This window comes from Phocoena phocoena, chromosome 3 (assembly GCF_963924675.1).
Source record: "Phocoena phocoena chromosome 3, mPhoPho1.1, whole genome shotgun sequence".
NCBI classification, from domain to species: Eukaryota; Metazoa; Chordata; class Mammalia; order Artiodactyla; family Phocoenidae; genus Phocoena; species Phocoena phocoena.
Genome location: NC_089221.1, coordinates 169,153,392 through 169,174,324, shown reverse-complemented (window position 1 = coordinate 169,174,324; position 20,933 = coordinate 169,153,392). Strand labels below are relative to the sequence as shown.

The 20,933-nt window shown below is 51.2% G+C and overlaps 1 protein-coding gene across 1 annotated transcript in view; it reads right to left on the bottom strand.

The window, feature by feature from the left end:
* Positions 1-6,429: 6,429 nt before the first annotated feature.
* The window catches only part of SAFB2 (scaffold attachment factor B2), a 33,482-nt gene continuing 18,978 nt past the window's right edge, over positions 6,430-20,933 (bottom strand). The window contains exons 12-21 of the mRNA XM_065874267.1: positions 19,095-19,225; positions 17,715-17,806; positions 14,824-14,960; positions 12,895-13,185; positions 11,769-11,909; positions 10,527-10,569; positions 9,051-9,181; positions 7,318-7,430; positions 7,126-7,192; positions 6,430-6,834 (exon numbers count right to left, since the gene is read on the bottom strand). Coding sequence (XP_065730339.1) covers positions 6,684-6,834; positions 7,126-7,192; positions 7,318-7,430; positions 9,051-9,181; positions 10,527-10,569; positions 11,769-11,909; positions 12,895-13,185; positions 14,824-14,960; positions 17,715-17,806; positions 19,095-19,225 — 1,297 coding nt within the window. The 3' untranslated portion in view covers positions 6,430-6,683. The remainder of the gene's footprint in view (positions 6,835-7,125; positions 7,193-7,317; positions 7,431-9,050; positions 9,182-10,526; positions 10,570-11,768; positions 11,910-12,894; positions 13,186-14,823; positions 14,961-17,714; positions 17,807-19,094; positions 19,226-20,933) is intronic.

Below are 20,933 nucleotides of genomic sequence, written 5' to 3'. Positions count from 1 at the left end.
AGGGCTGGCGGCTGCTGGCTCCCCAGAGGCAGAAAGTGCTGGTTGCATGGGGGGTGGGGGGCAGGAACAGTGAATATTTGGACCCCCAAGCAAGGAAGGGTCCAGGGAGAGACAGTGATGGACACCCTTGAACCCTGCTGAAACATGCCATGGCCTGTGGGCTGGTGGCCTGATCCCTGACCTGCCCAGGACTTCGGAGACCACTCTGACCCCAAGTCACCCACATTCCTGCTTGCTGAGTTCCTCCAAGGTGCTGCACCTGTTCCTTCCTGGGGGCTCCTGCACATTCTGTTCCCTCTCCTGGAATGCCTTTCCAGTCACCTCCTTCAGGAAGCCAGGCTCACTCCACCTCCTGCTCGAAACCCTCCCTTGGGCTCCAAAGAGCAGATCTGTCTCAGTCATGGTCACTGCTGTGTCCCTGGCACAGAACCTGACACACAGGAAATGCCTTTGGCTCTAAACAGGTAAGTTCTCTTGAGCCCAGCTCTCCCATCTTGCCTTGCTGGGGGTGTGGGCCTTGGCCTAATGGGCTGCTTGTCACTCTGTGCCCTGTTTTCCCAAGGACAGGGGGTGAGGGGACTTTTTCTGGGCCACCTGTGAAACCTGCCCTGCTGGGTCTCATTTCAGCCAGGTCTGTAAATATTTGGTCCACCATGGCTGGCAGCATCCAAGCAGAGAAAGCTTCAGTGCGTTTTACGAGCCTCCCCACGGGGGGCCAATGTGAGGTTTCTGTGGCTGAGTATGTGGGGCGCCCGACAGTTTCACGGCTGGTTGGCACGAGGTGGGTCTGACTGCAGGATTGGAAGCAGCTGCGAGGCACCATCAGTGGCTGCTGGCACTTAACCCCGCAGCTTGCAGCTTTGCAGAGGCCCAAACAGCGCCTCTTGTTTGAAAAACTGTTAATGCAACATTATAGATCACATCTGTGGTGGGAATGGGGGCCGATCCGACCCCTTCCCCAAGTCTGCAAGGAGGCGGAAGGCCCCAGTTTAGACCTGGCTCTTCTAGGAGAATGAACGGCAACCACAATCATTGGCTAAGGACCCACTAGATGCTGGGTACTGTACAAAGCACTTCAAATTTTATTTATTTGCTGGCCATGTCTCGCAGCGTGTGGGGTCTTAGTTCCCTGACCAGGGATCGAACCATTGCCCCCTGCAGTGAAGCACGGAGTCTTAACCACTGGACCACGAGGGAAGTCCCGCAAAGCGCTTTAAATGCATCATCTCCTTGGGTCCTCAGAAATCCCCCTGCCCATTTTACAATGAGAAAACTCAGGTGTTCAAAGTAACTGGCTCAACGTCATCCAGGTGGCAAAGGGCTGAGCTGGGATTATTTATTCTCCAGCCTGGCTTGATCTCACATAAATCACCTGGCCCGCATGGGGGCCTCCCCGACAGGGCCACGGTGAAGATCCCCTGGAAACCTCTTCTCAACAGTCAGCATCCCAGGAGTGACTGGAGGCAGGGCCTGAATCAGATCAGTAGATCAGAATTGGGGCCTGGGAACCTGAATTTTAAACAAGGACCTCCTGGGGAATTCCCTGGTGGTTAGGACTCAGCGCTTTCATTGCCAGGGCCCGGGTTCAATCCGTGGTCAGGGAACTAAGATCCCGGAAGCTGCGTGGCACGGCCAAAATTTTTTTTAAAAATTAAAAATAAACAAGCACCTCCCTCCACCCCCAGGTAACTCTTGCTAGAGGTGTTCCTTTGTCCTTCCTCAGGAACAGCAGCCTTACTACTGCACACGTCCCAGCTTTTGCAGCGCTCCCTCTCAATCTCAGCAGGGATCATCTGCCACCTGGTGTTTACTGAAGGCACTACAAGATTTGGTGTCCCGTCAGACATTCTAAACTAGGGGAATTTTCTGCCAGGCCCTGTAAGACCCAATAGGCCAGACGAGGAATAAAGTGTTCTGAAAACTTGAAGATACAGAATTTTTGTGTTCTTTCTCTCTTTCTCCTTCCCGTAGATTCGATAAGCATTTACTATGTGTCTCCCACATTCCAGGTGTATTAACCAACCATGTCTCGATTTTCTGGTTTTTTGATCCTGTGAACCGTGTGACGGAAGTAGGGATGGTCTAACCTCTGGAGGATGGGGGTGGGGCAGCACTGGGAGAACTCAGTAGAGACCCCGTCCCTCAACCTGCAAACCAGTTAAAAAGCACCACATCCCCACGAACTGACAACTCTGTGGCTGTACTTTAAAAAACTCGAAAGTCTTTTTAGACCCTTGCATTTGAAATTATTTAACTAAGAGTTAACGCATGCAATTTGAGACTGGCAATCACCATGCAGGCTTGGGAATTCCTGCATAGTGAGAAAATTTAACCTAGAAACTGTTTTGAAATGTAATGAAATCTTTATGAATACAAAATTTAGCAGTTGACGAAGCTGACACATTTTTTGTAAATGTGGAGACATTGGATACGGTATTCATTCTGATGTTGCAGTTTTCTCTTTGTATTTTTGGAGCCGATCGTTTCTTAGCTCTTCCTCCCCAGGCCTCAAAACATCTTACAGGTCTCCCGGAAAGCACGAGCACCCTAGGCCCTCTTCCTGCAGGCCTCCCAGGGCCTGCCAACACGTATTGAGCACTTACTGTATGCCAGGAGCAATTCTGAGCTTTTTTATGTATATCAGCTAATTTAATCTTTGCAAAGACCCTCTATGGTAAAATACTATCATATTTCCAGTTAAGGAAGCCAAAGCAGGGAGGAACTATTAACTCCCCATGGGCAGATAGGTAGGTTGGATTCCAAGCCATCTCCCGAGGCTACTCCAGTGGCTCTCACTCCTGACACCGAACAGCCCCCACCTCAACCTTTAAAACATTTTTTTTAAATTGTGGCAAAATACACGTAACATAAAAATTTGCCATCTTATACATGCACCCCTACATTTGTTCACGGCAGCACAATTCACAATAGCCAAGACATGGAAACTACCTAAATGCCCATCGACAGATGAATGGATAAAGAAGATGTGGTACCTATACACACAAAGGAGTATTACTCAACCATAAAAAAGAATGAAATAATGCCATCTGCAGCAACAACATGGATGGACCTAAAGACTATCACACTGAGTGAAGTAAGTCAGAAAAAGAAAGACAAATATATGACATCGCTTGTATGTGGAATCTAAAATATGCCACACCTGAACCTATCTGCGAAACAGAAACAGACTCACAGACATAGAGGACAGACTTGTGGTTGCCAAGGGGAGGAGGGGTGGGCTGGGAGTTGGGGTTAGCAGATGCAAACTATTGTATGTAGGATGGATAAACATCAAGGTCCTACCGTATAGCACAGGGACTACACTCAATATCCCGTGGCAAACCATAATGGAAAAGAATATGAAAAGGGATATACATAACTGAATCACTTTGCTGTACAGCAGAAATTAACACAGCATTGTAAGTCAACTATACTTCAATAACATTTTTTAGAAAATTTATCATCTTAACCATTTTTAAGGGCACAACTCAGTGGCATTAAGCACATTCACATGGTCCTGCAACCATTCCCACCATCATCTCCAGAACTTTCTCATCTCCCCAAACTGAAACTCTGTCCCCATTGAACACTGACTCCCCATACCCTCCCCCAGCCCCCACCATCTACCTGCTGTCTCTAAGGATGTGACTCCTCTAGGGACCTCCTATGGATGGAATCAGTATTTGTCCTTGTTTCTGGTTTCTCTCACTGAGCACCATGTCAAGGTTCATTCCTGTTATAGCAGGTGTCAGAATCTCCTTCCTTTTGAAGGCTAATATTCCACTGTATGGTTGGACCACAATTTGTTTATCCATACTACTACACACCCATTAGGATGGCTATTATTTAAGAAAACAAACACACCCAGAAGACAAGTGTTGGTGAAGATGTAGAGACACTTGGAACCCTCGTGCAGGGCTGGTGGGAATGTAAGATGGGGCAGCCGCTGTGGAAAACAGCCTGGTGGTTCCTCAAAAGTTCAACATAGAATTACCATATAAGCCAGGAATTTCACTCCCAGGTATACACCCAGGAGAATAGAAAACAGCTGTGCAAAGACCTACAGGCAAACTTGTCTTTATAGCAGCATGATTCATAGGAGCCAAAAGGTGGAAACCACCCAAGTGTCCATTAGCAGATACTTTTTATAACAAATCTTTTCTTCCACCTCCCTTTTCTCTCCTGAAATAAAAATCTGAATATAACCTAATGACAGTTAAAAAAAAAAAACAACCAGCAACCCAACCATATAATGCTCTATCAGATACAAGCAGAAGAAATAAAAAGAAAATAATGTCTGATAAGTGCTGTCTAATTTAGCCTGTCAACGCTGGGGCACAAGCCCCGGTTATATCATGTACAAGATGAAGTGCTCAGACGCATGGGTCTATTCAGACGTTTCACCTCAGACAGAAGCAGCAGGGGAGGTGTTTAGACCCCGCAGGTCTGTTCACAGAAACGGTGAACAACTCTTGGTAAGGTTCTGGACTAAATGACAAGCCGTTTTCCCTCAATTTATCCAGAAGTTGCACTCCTGAAAAATCTGTATGTGTGAAAACTGTAAACTGTGTCCCCCCTCCAAATTCACACGTTGAGGTCCTGGCCCCCAGGGCCTTGGGATGTGACTGTATTTGAAGACAAGGCCTGTACAGAGGTAATCAAGTTCAAATGAGGTCAGTAGGGTGGGCCCTAAATCCAGTCTGAAATTCAGACGCAGACACACACACACACAGGGAGAAGGCTGGGTGAAGGAGGTAGAGACGGGGTGATGGACGTACAAGTCAAGGGATGCCAAAGACTGCCAGCTGCCACCAGAGTTTGGGAGCGGGCCTAGAACAGATCCCCCTCCCTACCCTCCGCCCCCACCCCCGCCCCCCAGCCTCAGAAGGAACTAGCCCTGCTGACACCTGATCAAGCATTCCTGGCCTCCAGAACTGGGAGAGGATAAATTTCCCTTGTTTATATCACCCAGTCTGTCGTGCGTAGTTACGGCAGCCATGGCCAATCAATGTTGTCCTATGTATCCATGTAAAACAGAGACTGGTGTTAGGCCCAGCTAATGAGGAAAGGGCTTGTCTCTCCCCACAGGCTGTCCGGGAGGACTGGCCCACACTCCCCACGCTTCCCGGGGTCCCCTCGGGCCAGCTGGGCGGCAGTGCCCTGGTCAAGCCCTGGCTCTGCGCTTCAGGACGTGCTCCTATCTTGTGACAAGATCTGACAACCGGTCTCACCCTCAACCCCAAGTCGAATCTGGCTTCTCTTGGCCAACTTGGGACACCCGGACCCCAATTTCTAGACTAGCTTGCGGGGTGGGGAGATGAAGCTCTCCATGCAGGAGAAAACATGCCACACTGGCCCCGACTGCACCATGGAGACATCGTCCTGTCAACCTGTCATTGGAAAATGACTCTAAAAGCCCCTGCGGTGAAGGAAGCGCATGAGGTGTTTATTTGGGCAATTCAAGCAGACAGGACTGGAGGGCCAGCGCCAGCCTGCCTTTCACGCTCGGGCTTCCTTCCTCGGCAAGCTGGGCAGGGTTTTCAGATTGCTCTTTTCAAACTAAACACCCCAGCAGGAACACAGGGAACTCCAGGAGAATTGGCAATTGTTCTGGGGCCGGTGGGGTGGCTGTCCTAGTTACGTAGGGGAGGGAGGGAATCAGGTTGCCAGCAGGCGGCACATGGGTTAACTCTTCACATGCCAATCCAGACCACGCTGGTCCAGGGCTGAGATTTGCGGGAAACCAGCATCCCTCTTGACCCCAGGCCCTGCACAGGTCCCAGATCAGTCTTGTGGCCACCAGGCCACCTCATTCATGAGATGGGCTGGACCCCTCTCCTGCCCCAACAAGCCTGCAGTCACCCATTCCGTGTCCCGACATCAGCTCTGCGTGGGCAGCCATGATCCTTCCAGAGGAACAGAGATGGCCCCTGTGGCCAGACAGGGGTCTTTAATGAAAAAGATTGCTGCTGCTTATAATCACAAATGAGATTTCACCTATGAATTTGCATTTCCAGAAAAACAGGCGGATGGGATATAGCTGGGCTCATACCAGGCAGGGTCTGCCCCATCCCCAGCCCTCAGCCAGGCCCCCAAACTGCACACCACCACTGGCTGGACACCCCCAGGCACCCCAGCAGAAGAGGCGAAGTGCTGGTCCCAGGGCCCCCCGATGCACACACACCTCCCCTCAGGGAAGAATTCCTAATTCCCATCCCAGCTCTGCCACCTACAAGCTCTCGGACTCTGGACAAATGATCTGACCCCGCAGCCATTTCCTCACCTGTAAGATGGGGAGGTGCACAGCCCCACTTCATTGACAGCTGTGAGAATTCAGGAACACGAACCGGCCTCTGCTACGCAAACAAAAGCGGTGCCGCTGAGGGCTGACACCGCTCTCTGCTGTCATCACTGAGACACACACACAGCTGCGAACCATAAACTTTTATTAACGGAAAATGGAATGCCTCGTTAACAGAAACCTTGTCTTACAAATGGCAGAACAAGAACACATTTATTTTAAAAAAAAGAAAAAATAAGTGGATTCACATTGTATTAAGCTACAACACGGTGGCAGGATTTGCTTCTGTTTCTTAAAAGATTCCACAAGTTCAAGGTAACTCTGGCTAATAGACTCGACAGTACGTCTGCCTGCCTACCAGGACACGCAGGGTGGGTGGGCTCTAGTAGCGGCGGGTGAAGTGGGGGTATGGGTGGGGGGCGGGGTGCGGACCTCTGCTGCCCCGGTCCTGGCCGGCCACTCCTCCACCCTCGAGGCCTCCGGAGGGCACCACGTGAGCCTGGGCGTGCCCGCCGTGTGCAAAGCCGCCTCGCCTAGGAACAAAGGCACACGTTTGGCCCCGGAAGCACCTGTGTTCTCACTGTGTCACGCTGCAGCATAGGGCTCTGTGGCCTTTAGAGCCCCTTGGCTTTTTCCAGGTGAGGAAAATCATAACCACGGGTTGCATTCCGGGGAAGAGCGTTAGCTGCGTAAGTTGCCAAGAGCTGCTTTGGGGGTTTGTTCTCAAAGCATTCGACCCCGAAAGTGGATCAAGCATGCAGAAAAAGGGAGAGGAAGTGAGAAGTGGGAACAAATCAATTTTATCCGCGGACAGTACTTCTTACCCCGATATTCCACCCCGACTTGCCACATGCCCTGGCCCCGAGGGCCCAGACAGGCCCCTCTCACCACCTGGAAGAGAAGAAAGAGTCTGCACTTGGAAGCCCTGGAAAAGCTGGCCCTCTGGAGCATGCTGGGACTGTGGCTGGCCCTCCCCGGGAGGCCCCCCTGACCCTCAGGCAGGGGTGAACCCATACCTTGCCACCGCAAGTGCTCCCGGCCCGCCGTGCCCGCATCCACTGTGCCCGGCCAGGCGCGCTCCTGATGCTCCTCCAGCCTCTGGCTGTGCTCCGCCCAGTCACGGCCACCCCTTTGCCAAAACGAAAGGCAGATACACAATGGTCCCACTGTGCCTCTAATGTGAGGCTGTGACATGGGGGCTCTGGGGGCTCGTGCCCCACTGTCAAGGGTTTCTGAGAGAAGTGGGCAAAGAATGGCAACAGACACTTCCCCAAAGATACACACTTGGCCAGTAAGCACACAAGTAGGTGTTCAGCACAGATACCTTCACAACCACCTCACCCTCATTAGGGCGGCTATTATCTAAAAGACAAGGACGAGTGTTGGTGAAGGTGTGCAGAAACAGGGATTCTCACACTGGGCTGGTGGGAATGTAAAATGGTGCAGCCTAGTTGGAGAACAGTGTAGTGGTTCCTTAAAAGCTTAAACACAGAGCGACCGTATGACCCAGAGATTCCACTCCGACGTGTCTAACCAAGAGACCGGTAAACATGCGTTAACACGAAAACTCATACACCAGTGTTCTTAGCAGCATGATTCCGTAACAGCCCCGAAGTGGAAACCACCAAAGTGTCCATCTAAACAAAATGTGGTCCATCCACATACTGGAATATTAATCAGCCTTGAAAAGGGATGAAGCACTGACACTCGCTACAACAAGGATGCACCTTGAGAACACGATGCTCAGTGAGCGAAGCCAGACATAAAAGGCAACACAACACACTGTGTGATTCCAACTCATGTGAAACATCCAGAACAGGCAAATCCACAGGGAAAGAAAGTGGGTTAGTGGTTGCCAGGGGGATGGGGAGTGACTGCTAATGGGGGTTTCTTTTGGGGGTGATAGAAATGCTCTGAAATGGATTGTGGTGATGGATGCACAGCTCTATAAATTAACTGAAAGCCATCAAATTGCACACTTTAAATGAGTGAACCGCACAGCATGTGAATTATATCTCAAAAAAGCTGTTTAAAAACGGTTTCAGACAGAAACCCCGGGAGATGAAAATCCAAACACGGTACCCACGTGCAGGTGCCAACAGCCCCTGGAGGCCTACAGGAAAGCCTCCCGGCCCCAGGCTGGGTGTGGAAGGACGAGGGCACTGCCCGCCGGCGACCACCACTCCGAGGCCCAGGACCAGGAAGCCAGCAGACCCCCCACACCTGTCTGCAAGGGTGAGTGCACCTCAGTGCGTGCAACGCCTATGGTCTCAGGTGACAGCCCCCCAGTCACACGGTGACGCCGCACAGTCAGCCTGTGGTCAGTGCAGGAGCTCGCCCATTTAAACTTAACACAAATAGGACTAAACGACACGAAACGACCCAGTGCTAAGTAGGTCGCTCAGGAAAGAACACTCTCATCTGTCACACTGGCGCTCCAGTCTTTGATCAACACCCGAAAACCCACCTAGAGGTGCAGCAGAAACTTGTGGTAGCTGTGACACCGGCCTTACAAACACCTAAAGACAACTTCAGGGGTGGGGTGGGGTAAAGCTTCTCTACTACTGATGGGGACAAGCCTTAGACGGCTTCAGGGCTGCCGCCTTCAGCAGGCAGAGCCCACACAGGGCCAGGAGGAGCTGTTCCAGGTGACCTGGCAGGTACACATGCCCAGTTCACTTTCAGAGAAGCCAACCTGTCACCCGGTGAGGACAGTGATGCCCAGCCCCTCTGTGGCCTGCCCGCTAACCTGGGGGGAAGAGGCAGCCCCCGGCCCTCGCTCATCCTCTTGTCGGAGCCATAGCCACCCCAGCCGTCTCGGGAGTCGCGGCCATGGCGCTCTGGTGGTCCTCCGTGGCCGTGGCGGTCGTCTGAGTAGTGCTGGAAGGCACAAGAGGGACAGGGCAACTCCAGTCACATGGCCCCCAGACAAGCTCGCGGCAGGCCTACCTTCTGGGTCTCGGAAACCTGCAGACCCTGCCTCAGCGCGCTGGGGTGTGGCTCAGTACCCCAGCCACCCACGAGGACCTGCCCAGGCCCCTTCGGGCACTTCCTGACCCCCTCCTTGAGAACCCCAAGCGCCACTAAAGCTCCATCACTGGTGCCACACGAAGGGCCAGCAGCGGGCCCTCCCACCCATGAGCGTGGAGAGCCCCACGCTTCGGGGTCCACTGAGAAGAGTCACTCAGACCCGCCTTCCCTGAAGAGTCAGGGCACCTGCTCCTTGCTGGAGACAGGAGGGCCCTCCCCACATCCCTAGGGCAGGCCAGCACCCTCAGAGCCCTCTCTGCTCATACTACTGTGGAGGCCTGGAGGCAAGTACTGAAGGCAGGAACGGCTTAGTACCCCTGGCCAACCAAGTCAGTGCTCAGGAAGCCAGCACACCTGGGGAGCAAGAGAGAATATAGCACTCTCTCAAAACACACACCCCTATTTTAAAAAGCCATGACTCTGATGCTGTCCCCCACCTTTCTCGTGGAGGCCTCCTCTGTTCTCTGAGCTGACACCCTAGGCACCTCTCACAGGGAACCTGCAGACTATCAGACACGGGGACCCATCCCAGTAGCCGACACAGAGGAATGCCCCAAAACATGACCTAAATGACCCCCTACCAGGCTGCTAAGCCCCCGTTGGGGCATCCCACAGTGCCTAGACTCAAGGCACTCCGAACATGTAGGCCACCAAATATCTCTTCAATTAGTTTCTACTGAATAAAACGAAAAACAAGCCCTACCTGTGTTAAAAAACACAGACTCCAGACTCGAGACTTCCCTAGTGGCGCAGTGGTTAAGAATCTGCCTGCTAATGCATGGGACATGGGTTCGAGCCCTGGTCCGGGAAGATCCCACATGCTATGGAGCAATTAAGCCTGTGTGCCACAACTACTGAGCCTGCGTTCTAGAGCCTGCGAGCCACAGCTGAGCCCACGCACCATAACTACTGAAGCCCGCGTGCCTAGAGCCCATGCTCCACAACAAGAGAAGCCACCGCAATGAGAAGCCCGTGCACCGCAATGAAGAGTAGCCCCCGCTACTTCACAGCAATGAAGACCCAATGCAGACAAAAAAAATTAAATAAATAAATAAATAAATAAAATACAAAACACAGACTCACTAACCAGTCATTTCTGTGCACATCTACTCACCGGCCAGAACTGACATCTCCACGCCCCGCCCACCCCACAGAAGCAGGCACGCCCCTGGCCTGCTATCTGGCTTTTACTCACCTGCCCATCTCGCTCTCCCATCACTGACCTTGAACCTTCCCTCCTGCAAAAAAGAAATGTCTCATTCCAAAGGCAGCTGATGGCTCTATACAACACTGCTGCAGACCACACAGAAGAGTTCCACAATTAGAGTACTTATCCCCTTTTACCACATGAGAACTGTAATTTACTGGCCTGAAAAAAAACTGCCTCGCAGCTTTCTCTGGGGGTAGGAGTGAGGTGGGATCCTAAGAAGGTGGGAACGAAGGTTTTACTGAACTAAAATCCTTTAGAGGGGTCTCAGAAGTAGAGACCCACACCATGAAGCTAATGCCTATAATTCTGTCTGTGGCCTGATGACAAGTCAGGTAATAAGCTTCGGCAGGTCCCTAACCTCTAGTCTGACCCAACACGCATGACTCACGCCACATCTGAAACCAATTCCAGCCATAATTAATTAAACGAGCGGCTTCTCAGCCTGTCTTCCCCTACCCCACCCCCCACCCCACCCCCCACTCTTCCTTCCCAGAGCTAATGAGCAGGGAAATGGCTCAAAGATATGCAGCTCAGGGGAGCATGATGAAAAACCTAAAGAGAGAATTCTTAAACTGGAAAAATCGAGGGCTGCTTTTCTAAAAAACGAGATCTAGTCTTCATTAAAAAGGCACTGGCAAAAGAAAAATAACCCACCCAGACCCTGGAAACACAAAGTAGGCCTAACAGGACCTCTGCCACATTCCGCAGTCAGCTCTCTTCACGTGGGCTGGCACAACCCCATGCCAGTCAGTGACCCCCGCAGATGGCTCAGGCGGGTCATGGCCTTTCTCTAAACTGCTTTCTCATCTGTGTGAACAAGGAGGCCGGGCCACACCCTCCTCAAAGCCCGGTGCTCCAGAGCAGCTTGTGCCAGTGGGAGGGACAGGGAGGAAGTGTGGCCGTGGAGACCCCACAGGGAGCTGTGAAACCCAGAGCCCGGGGCCACCCCCAAGAGAGCTGAGCATGGGGGAAGCTGAGGTTCAGGTCCTGCCCAGGGCCCGTCTGTCCTAAGAGGACAGTGCATGAAACGTGCTCCGAGGTGCCTTCCCCCTAGACAAAGCCAGGATGCCGTACATGACCACCGATCCCAACGTCCTGCTCAAGGTCTGTTTCTAAATCCCACGTGTGACGGTCAGAGGCACCCACTAGGAAGCCCACGAGTGCACCAGACATTAAGAGAACAGACGGAGACCGATCTCTGCTGCAGGAGTGGGGCAGGGCACTGACCTGTCAGCCACGTGCTCCTGGTACTGGCCCCGGTCACGGTGGTCAAAGTCGTGGAAACGGTGATCGGGCCGAGGGAAGTCTGGGCGGTATCTGTCCTCCATGGCCATGCGCTTTCCCTCTGGCCAATAGGCGTCATCTCGCCTGTTTTTTTATTTTAAAAAGAATGCAAATTTCATTTATGAAAGAGAATGAGAATAAAAAGAAAAAGGGCAGAACTGGGGAGGGGAGCTCTCTCCAGACCCAGTATCATTTAAAATGTCCCGCAGGGCTAAAATCTAAACATTCAATCATTATCGCTTTGATCTGATAAATTAAAATCCCCCAAACTGCCAAAAGGCATACTGGCATTCTCATCTAACAATCCTGAAAAAAGAACCGCTGTGAGCTAATTGTGTCACAAGGCTGTTATACCTTGATCCCCACATGAGCTCAGATGCAAGTGCAATGAAATCTTTGATTCTCCTGGAATGAGGTTCCGAGTCACCACGTTCTCACCTCCTCGTCTGCTATGCTAACCTGAACCTCCCTCTGAGCTTTTGCAGAAGCGAAGGGAATTAGATCGGGTGATGGCAAACTATATACAACTCGGGATGGTATCCAATTATCTTCTTCCTGATTTTTACCAGAAAATTAGGCTCACAGGTGGTGGGGTGATGGGTGACCATCAATTAAGCCGCTCAGAGAAGCTGGAGAGCAATAAACCCACTTTCTGAGTGGGAAGGCAATCTCCTTCTCCACAGCACCCAGCCTCTCCCTCTAGGAGGACACACGAGCCTGACGGAGACGGCAGCGAATGCGGCGTAACGCATGCTTGGTTGTCTCCTACCCACTGGACAGTGGTCATGCTCCACCAGGAGCCACAGTGCGAATAACGGGACGGCCTAGGCGAAAGCATCAAACCCTTCAGCAAGTGGCAACAATCAAGATTCTCTGAAGAATAACTCGGGTGGGGAAAAAACGCTGCACTGGCCACAGAGGTGGCAGCAAGGAGCCCTGCCCAAGCGTCGAGGCCCAGATTCTGTCTGAAACACCTCCGACTCCCTACGCTAAGGTGGACAGGAGCGGGGTGGCTCTTTCAACGTCAGGGGAAGCGCCCCGTCCCCCCGCTCCGGGCCGGGGGCCTTACCGCCCAACGTCGTAGGGCCTCCTGAGCACCGACCGCCGCTCCTGCTCGTAGCGCAACTGCTCCTGCTGGTGCCGCAGCTCCTCGCGCTCCCGCTGGATGCGCTCCTGCTCCTTCCGGCGCTCCCGCTCCACGCGCTCGCGCTCCCGTTCCAGCCGCTCCCGTTCCAGCCGCTCCCGCTCCAACCGCTGCCGCTGGCGCTCGAGCTGCAGGCGCTCCCGCTGCAGCCGAGCCTTCTCCTTCCCCTCGTGGAGGGCGTCGAGGCGCTGCTCCCTCTCACGCTGCTCACGCTCTCTGGGGGAACACAGGAAGGCCGCCCTGACTTCCCGACGTGGTGGCGTCCGGCCATCGAGACGTCGTCCTCTGAAGGAGTCTGGAACCTTCCAGCTCCCGGATGGGAACTGGCTCGCCCCGGGCCTGGCTGCCCCCTGCCAGCTACTAGGCGGCAGGCACTAACCGGCTCCCTAAGCTGCTCCATCGGCCAGAAACCCCAATCTCCACACTTTCCCTTTCTCCAAACAGCAAAGCTGGGGTGAGCTGGGAGGGAGGGGGTGATGACGAGCAGACACAGAGCTTCAAGTCCAGACCAGGAGGACCTGGCTCAAAGAGCACCAAGACAAAGCCATAGCTAAATAAAGATCAGGAATGTAAGAAATGCAAAGGGTAATTGCCACTCTGAAGCTGCTGGGCACGGAGAAAACCCTGGAGATACGGATGACAGTAGCTTTCCCTGAAGAGGGACAATCAACACTGTCTTTTTGTCACCCCTCCCCTCTACAAGGCTGTATTTTTTTTTTTTTTTTTTTTTTGCGGTATGCAGGCCTCTCACTGTTGTGGCCTCTCCCGTTGTGGAGCACAGGCTCCGGACGCGCAGGCTCAGCGGCCATGGCTCACGGGCCCAGCCGCTCCGCAGCATGTGGGATCTTCCCGGACTGGGGCACAAACCCGCGTCCCCTGCATCAGCAGGCGGACTCTCAACCACTGCGCCACCAGGGAAGCCCAAGGCTGTATTTTTAATAAGCACGTCATCTTGAAGGGACCTAAGAGGGTGTGGAGACAGGAGAAGGCCAGTCACCAGCGAAGGGGACAGTGGTCTCATTTATCAGCCACCGCACACCAGGAGCTGAGCCGGGACTGGGGAAACCCGTTCTGCTCTCTTCACACCCTCCCTCGGTGCCTGGGAAGGGTCCAAACCAAGGGCAAGCCAGCTGGAAGCAAAACATCTCCAAATGATCAAGAAATTTTTAATTGCTAAACCCCATATGCAGAGGCTGAAATCACAGTTTTGGAAAAGCAAACTGGAGAAGTTTCTACATGATCTGCTTTAGCTCAAGAAAGTTTCCCGAACACTGCAGCATCACAACTTCACTGGGTGATGTTTGAGGGAAAATGACGAGGGAGCTCTAGACAACCTGGTGTGAAATGGCAGAAAGCGAAAATGGAAATGACAAGCCTGCTTCAACAAACCATCTCCTCAGCAAAGGGGCACAGAATCGCTGTGGGACCGCTGCTGCCTGAAAACGCCACGAAACGCAGACGTCTCAGGAGCAAAGATGTGAATCACAGCTCAAACAGGCCAGCCTGTTCCTGGGCTTCCATGTTGATCTAATTCACGTGGAAGGGTTTGGTGGCGAAAACTGAGGCCTCAACCCTGGAGACCCTTCTACCAAAGCCATAGGCAGCGTGGGTCCGCTTGCTACCTGGTCCAGGGTGCAACTTCAGCCAGAGGAGATGCTGCTGAGCAGAAACGGGCTCTGATGAAATGTCACGGGACTACCATGGGCCAGTGTGAACGCCCCCGCCTTTCGCTCTCAGAGGAAACACACTAGGAGGCCAGTGAGCCACAGCCACACAGGCGACTCGCTTAGGAGGAAGAGCAACCCTCCCAAGAGGAGACCACGGACCCGCTGGCCTCGCTCGGCCCCCACTCACCGCCGCCTCTCTGTCTCTCGGATTTCCCGTTCCCGCTGCCTCTGGCGCTCTCGTTCCCTTTGCTCTTTGATTTTGTCAAAGGACAAGATGTCTCTCTTCTCTTTGCTTTCCGATTTGCGATCCTGACTCTTTGAGCTCTGTTTACCAAAGTTGGTTTATTAATGTTAGGAAAATGCTGACAACAGATGCACGACGCAAATGGAGTATGCACATCTGGACTAGACTAAGATCCTTCAATCCCATGTAGTTTACAGGGAGGCCCCAGCACAGGCCGCCTCACACCGCCATCTGAGTTACGCTGCTAGAGTCTTGCTTTCAAAGGGCATTAATGGCAGAGAAAAGGTGGTGTGAAACCTCAGCAGTTTTTCTGCAGCAGCAGAGCCAAGCGCTCTGCATTATCTAAAGCAAAACGAGGCTCCCCAGAGGCACAGGGCATGTGCACTCGATGCCCTCAGCGACCCCTTCGTTCACTGGGGAAGCTGTCGAAGCAGCTGTCTAGACAGACAGCTGGAGGAGGGGCTGCGTTTTTCAGTTCTCAGCTATTGGCTCAGGCATCAGGCAGGTGGCCTCAAAACAGAACCAACCAAAGGCACTTGAATGTAAAACAGCACTGCTGGTAAGGCAGAAAGTACCAGTGGGCAACTTCTATGCTCTTACATTTCTGGGAGAAGGCAGGAAACAATGACAGCCAATACCCATTTCTGAGGCTCTCAAAGGCTCGGACTCCCAAACTGGCCACAAGCAGACTCTCTCAGGAAGTTTTTATGTAGCTCAGAACCCAGGGCCTCCTGCAGACCCGCCACCTCAGAATCTCCAGGGAAGGGGGGCCTGGGAGACACTATTCAAAAGCTCCTCAGCTTATTTTCTTAATTCGCTCGCTAAGGGGCAAAAAAATCAATTAAAGACAAAGGAGGGGGACACAGAGGACACCCTCATTACAGGGACAGATCTGCAACCCAAAACATCTCCATTACCCTCAAGATGGGCAGAGTTGAGAGTCTGATCAAACACACTGCAGGCTGGAGTGAGGAAGGGCAAATGCCCTATGTTCCAAGGTACGGATGTGATCTTCTGGGGAGGCCAGCATGGCAGTGGACGTGCCGAATCCGACTCCAAGTTCAAGCCTGGCCTCGGCCACTTCCTAGCAGCCCAGCACACGCTACACACTCAGTGAACCTAAGTATCCTCCATAACCTTTCTGAAGGGCACTCTGATAGAATCTATCACAATGAACAACATCCTGGCGGCTTTGGACCAACAACGCCAAGAGGTGTGCACGCAAATGTTGCACTACAGCCATTTTCAATAGGGGATGTGGAAACAGCCAAATGTCCGTCACCAGGGGACTGGTTAAAAATGATCAAGGTGCATCCGTAAGCTGAAATGATACGAGCTTTACAAGGAAAAGGACACACACCACCACCTGGATGGATTTCAGGGACATCACGCTGAGAGAAAAGGCCAATCTCAAGGTCACGGTTGCATGATTCCATTTATACACTTCCTCACAACGACAACATGCTGGTGATGTAAGACAGGTTAGAGGTTTCCCGGCGCTGGGGATGGGCTGGTGGGGTGGGTGTGACAATAAAGGGATACCAAGGAGGAGATCTTTGTGCTGATGGACTAGTTCTGCATCTGGACTCTGGTGATGGGACACAAATCTACACGGGTGACAAAATGTCCTAGCACTGTTCACACCCCCTATGCCACCCTCCTGGCTCTGTGACTGTGCTACACAGTTACACGAGATGGAACCACTGGATGAAACCAGGTGACGGGTTCCTGGGCCTCAATTTCCTGTGAATCTGTAATTATTTCAAATTTTAAAAATATTTTTTTAAAAGTAGAAAAAGCAGAACTGTATGTCTCAATACATAAAGCTCTCCAAGACATCACATACAAAGAGGTGTACAGCAGCCAAGTTATGGGAAGACCCTTTCCCCATGGTGTTTCAGAGTGTAGACACATGTGCTGCATGTGTAATGCCCTTTGAGGGGAGCCCATGCAGAGCACAGGCTTCTGCTTCGCTTACCTTGTATCTTTCTATACTACGTGTATGTTCTAATCAGGCCTGCCGTTATTAGTTACTTTTTTAACATCAGAGTTATTTGGGTGGTAAAATTATAGGCCTTTTTGGGTTTTCTTCTCTAGATTTCTCTGTATTTTATGATTTTCCTATAGCCCAGAGGAAAAACAGCATTAGGAACTGCTGCTTTATAGAACCCAAATGTTCATTTCAAAATTAAGTCTCAAGACCACAAAGTGTTCTTGGATGAATACTGTTAGCTCTGCACTCACTAACACAGCATTACTCTCCTCATTAACCTTTTAGTTAGAACCTTCAGCTGGATGCAGAGGGTTTTGTTTTCCAGAGTAGAAGCAAAATGGACAAGCAACTAGCTTGTCCAGCAGCATGGCCCACAGAAGCGATGGAGCTTCCATAACATGGAAGACAGTTTTAGGGTGGACTCTACTTTTCTTTTTGGTTAATTTAATAGGAGACTAGAAAAACTAAAGAAAATAAAGTACTATTAGATTAACCAAAGAGTAGAACCTGCCTTCCAACTTGACAAACCCTGGGTCTTGCCCATTCCATCCAACTTGTGAATCAATTCTCCTTCTAGAAAACAGTATAACCTATAACCTAACAGGACCGGCAAAGGGTCAACACATTTATGGGGAGCAAACACAGTTAAGTATTGTTTTGAAGTAAGTTTCAGAACCTAGTTCGTGCCTGTACATATACTCTAAGTAGTTAATACGCCTTTTGAGTTCTTTTTCTTAACACTTCAAAGGTGAAACAACGTTGTTCTTATACTGCAAATCAGAGTGGTTGTTAAACCACCATCAGAACCAGCTGGACTTGAGAGGGCAGAAGCGATACTTACTCTCTCCTTTGACCTGCTTGTGGTTTTCACACTAATGACAGGCTCCCCTTTCGACTTATCCATCACAACTGTTCGTTCCATGCCTCTGCTTCCTTCAGGAGAAAACACAGCCACTTACAAAATCATGCTGACCCCCCCAGCTCCTGACCACAGGCAGCAGCCCCACCAACCGGGGGCTCTGGACACGCCCTCCAATGACTGCTGATAAGCTCTGGAGCCTCGGCGCCCCATCTCTCTCCCCTCTGTGACGTGAGGTCAGTGACGCCCACATGGCAACAGCAGGTCTGAGGTGGACGGGGCACCCCAACAGGCCTTTGCTCGTCTGGAATGAAGTGATCTGTTCACACCTTACAGCGTAAACGGGAATTAAACTGCATTCTGCAACGTGGGCACAAACACGTCCCACACTCGGGCCTCCTTCACCCCCACGCTAAACCCCAGTGGCTCCAGGGATCATGCACTTCGACATGCATTCCTCCCACAGGTTCTGGAGAGCTCTGCAGAACCCAGGCCCCTGTGCTGAGTCAGACACGGCCTGCCAGCCTGGAGGGCCCTGCGAGACAGGTGGGCTCTCCTCATTCATCTACTGCAATAAAGGCTTCCAAACTGATTTTCCCCTCAATGAAACAGTAAGCAGGCTCTAACCACCGGAACAATTACTGATTTACGGAGATTTACAATACTGAAGGAACATTTTAAAAACACGGTGCTCGAGACTGCTGGTAAATTACTCCGAACACTTGAGATGTAACTTGTAATGTGCCGTACCAAATTCCAAGGTTCCAGATGGTTGGGTTGTTTCTGTTTTAAAGGGGGTGGAGGGCATGTGTGTGTCGGGGGGGAGTGCACTGACTTCACTTTTCCCCACAAAACTTTCTGTGGAGTCTCATGCAAACCTGAAGGTGCATTGTACAATAAACTTTTATAATGGGTATAGATGCTCTGAGGCTTTAGTTTTCTCTACATTTTTTTCTTTTCTTTTCTTTTTTTTTTTTTTTTTTTTACTATATCTGGTTTTAACACAAATGCAGGAAAATCTCGATGACATATGTGCAGAACTCCATGGAATTAGTCACAGGAACCAGGACACCTCGCTCTTGCAAATCCCACATTCTATTCTACTGGAGACTCAGGAAAAGCCAACACCCAGGTCACTGAGCCACCAATAAACACAGATCCCGACCAGAAAAACTACAGATTTCTGATGTGGAGAAACCCCTTTTGGCCATTTCATCACCGGAGGCTGTCCTCTAAGAGCTTCCTGCACACAGAACAGCTCAGCAAAAGGCACCAAGCCTGCTGGGCCCTCACTCCATGCAACCCGCCTGCCGCCCTCGCCGCTTCTTCCCTTCTCGTGAACACTCCACAGACTCTCATCACCTGATCTGGTGACTCGGGACCGATTGGCTGCTCCTGGTTTCAGCTCATCTTCATCTTTTTCTTCCTTTTTAATGTTTTCAGGCTTTCTTTCCTCCTTCTTCTCCATCTTCTCTTCCTTCTTAATTACAGTTCTGTTTAGAAACATGGTGATCACACTTGAGGTCCTGAGATTCTCACAGGAGTAGCTCACACTCAGACTTCCACACAAAGCAAACCCGCCCGCTGCCAGTTGGAGGGAAAAAATTATTTGAAAACTGTGGTAATGATAATACCCTCTTTAGATACAGCCCCTTCCCACTTAAGTTACCTGCCACATCTAAAAACATGCCGGATGAAACTACAGGCTCATGGGATGTCTCTCCAAAATGCCAGATGTACCAGTGTGTAAGCAGGCCCAAAGGAGACATGAGAAACACTCCAATTATACAGGAAAGCTTGTTAAAAACTAACTTCAAATGTTTCATCTTGTATGTGTAGAATATTACTTTTAAGTTTTATAGGCAAAAACACTTTTTCCAAAAAGCAGAGTATAAAACAGAATGGAGGTACAGTACAAGGAGGGGCGGTGCCTGCTGCAGGAAGCCCTGGGCCCCCCACCCAGACCATCCCCTCACCGCACCTGGCAATTTCTGCACGCTTTGGGGGAGGCAAAATGGCACGTGAGGTGCCAGCAAATATGGAAACTGCTGGTGCCATTTCAGCTGAAGGCAGTTTCACGCGAAGCAGTCAAACAAATCGTCGCTGCCATTCAAACGTGTCTCCCACATTCCCTACGGCTGCTTGTCCCCGGAGTTAAACTCCACACTTGCAAAATGCCCATTGCGTGCCAGGGTCCAGGATGGGAAATCCAGGCCCTATGGGGTCCGCTAACAAGCACCACCTGCCCTCTCTTCCCACCACCCAGGCAGAGCTCGGGATGGCCGAGGAAACCTCTCCCAGATGCCCCTCAGCTCACACTTCCTCCCTCCTAAACTTCCACAGCATGAAGCTTTAAAACTGTATCTATTTTGAGAAATATTCAATTTCAAAATGAAACAAAATAGTAACTGATGGTGTCTATCAGAACTGAAAACTGTAAATGTTTGTAACATACTGCTTTCCCTTTACAACACAAAACACTCTGGACACAGCCACCCCTGTGACAGTCTCCATCCCTGTGACAGCCACCACCAGTGCCTTTACTGTCAATTGTGTGGCTCCACCTCTCCCGGCTTCACTCGCATATTCCTGTAACCATCATGCCCTACACTGATGCTCTAGGTTTCTTAAGACTGACACGGTGAGATGGTCCTCGTGTGCTGCTCTACAATGCTTTTCACCGCATGCCCTGCTGGTTGGGCTGTGTGGACACATGCACAGATCTGGGTCCTTTCGACTGCTGCACCACAGCCCACTGTTATTTACCCAGTTCTCTTCTGACAGATTAGAGACTGCTTCCAGTCACTACCTGACTGCAAATAAACCCCAGGAACCATCTCTGATGTGCCTTTTCCACTGTTCCGGGGCAGCACCCTCTCCCTCCCAGTAGCCTTACAAAATGTCTTGAAAGGAGACCCTTCCTACTTGTTCTGGACTCACACGGCACCTCCTAGACACAAATGGACTTCTTGATAACACTAATTAAGTTAAAAACCAATTTCTTTCTTTTTTTTTTTTTGCTGCGCCATGCAGCTTATAGGATCTTAATTCCCCAACCAGCGTTTGAACCTGGGCCCTCAGCAGTGAAAGCACAGAGTCCTAACCACTAGACTGCCAGGGAATTCCCTAAAAAGCAATTTCTAGAAAATATATACATAGGGAAAAAAAGACCAGAGGAATAGATACCAAAAGTGTCAGCCC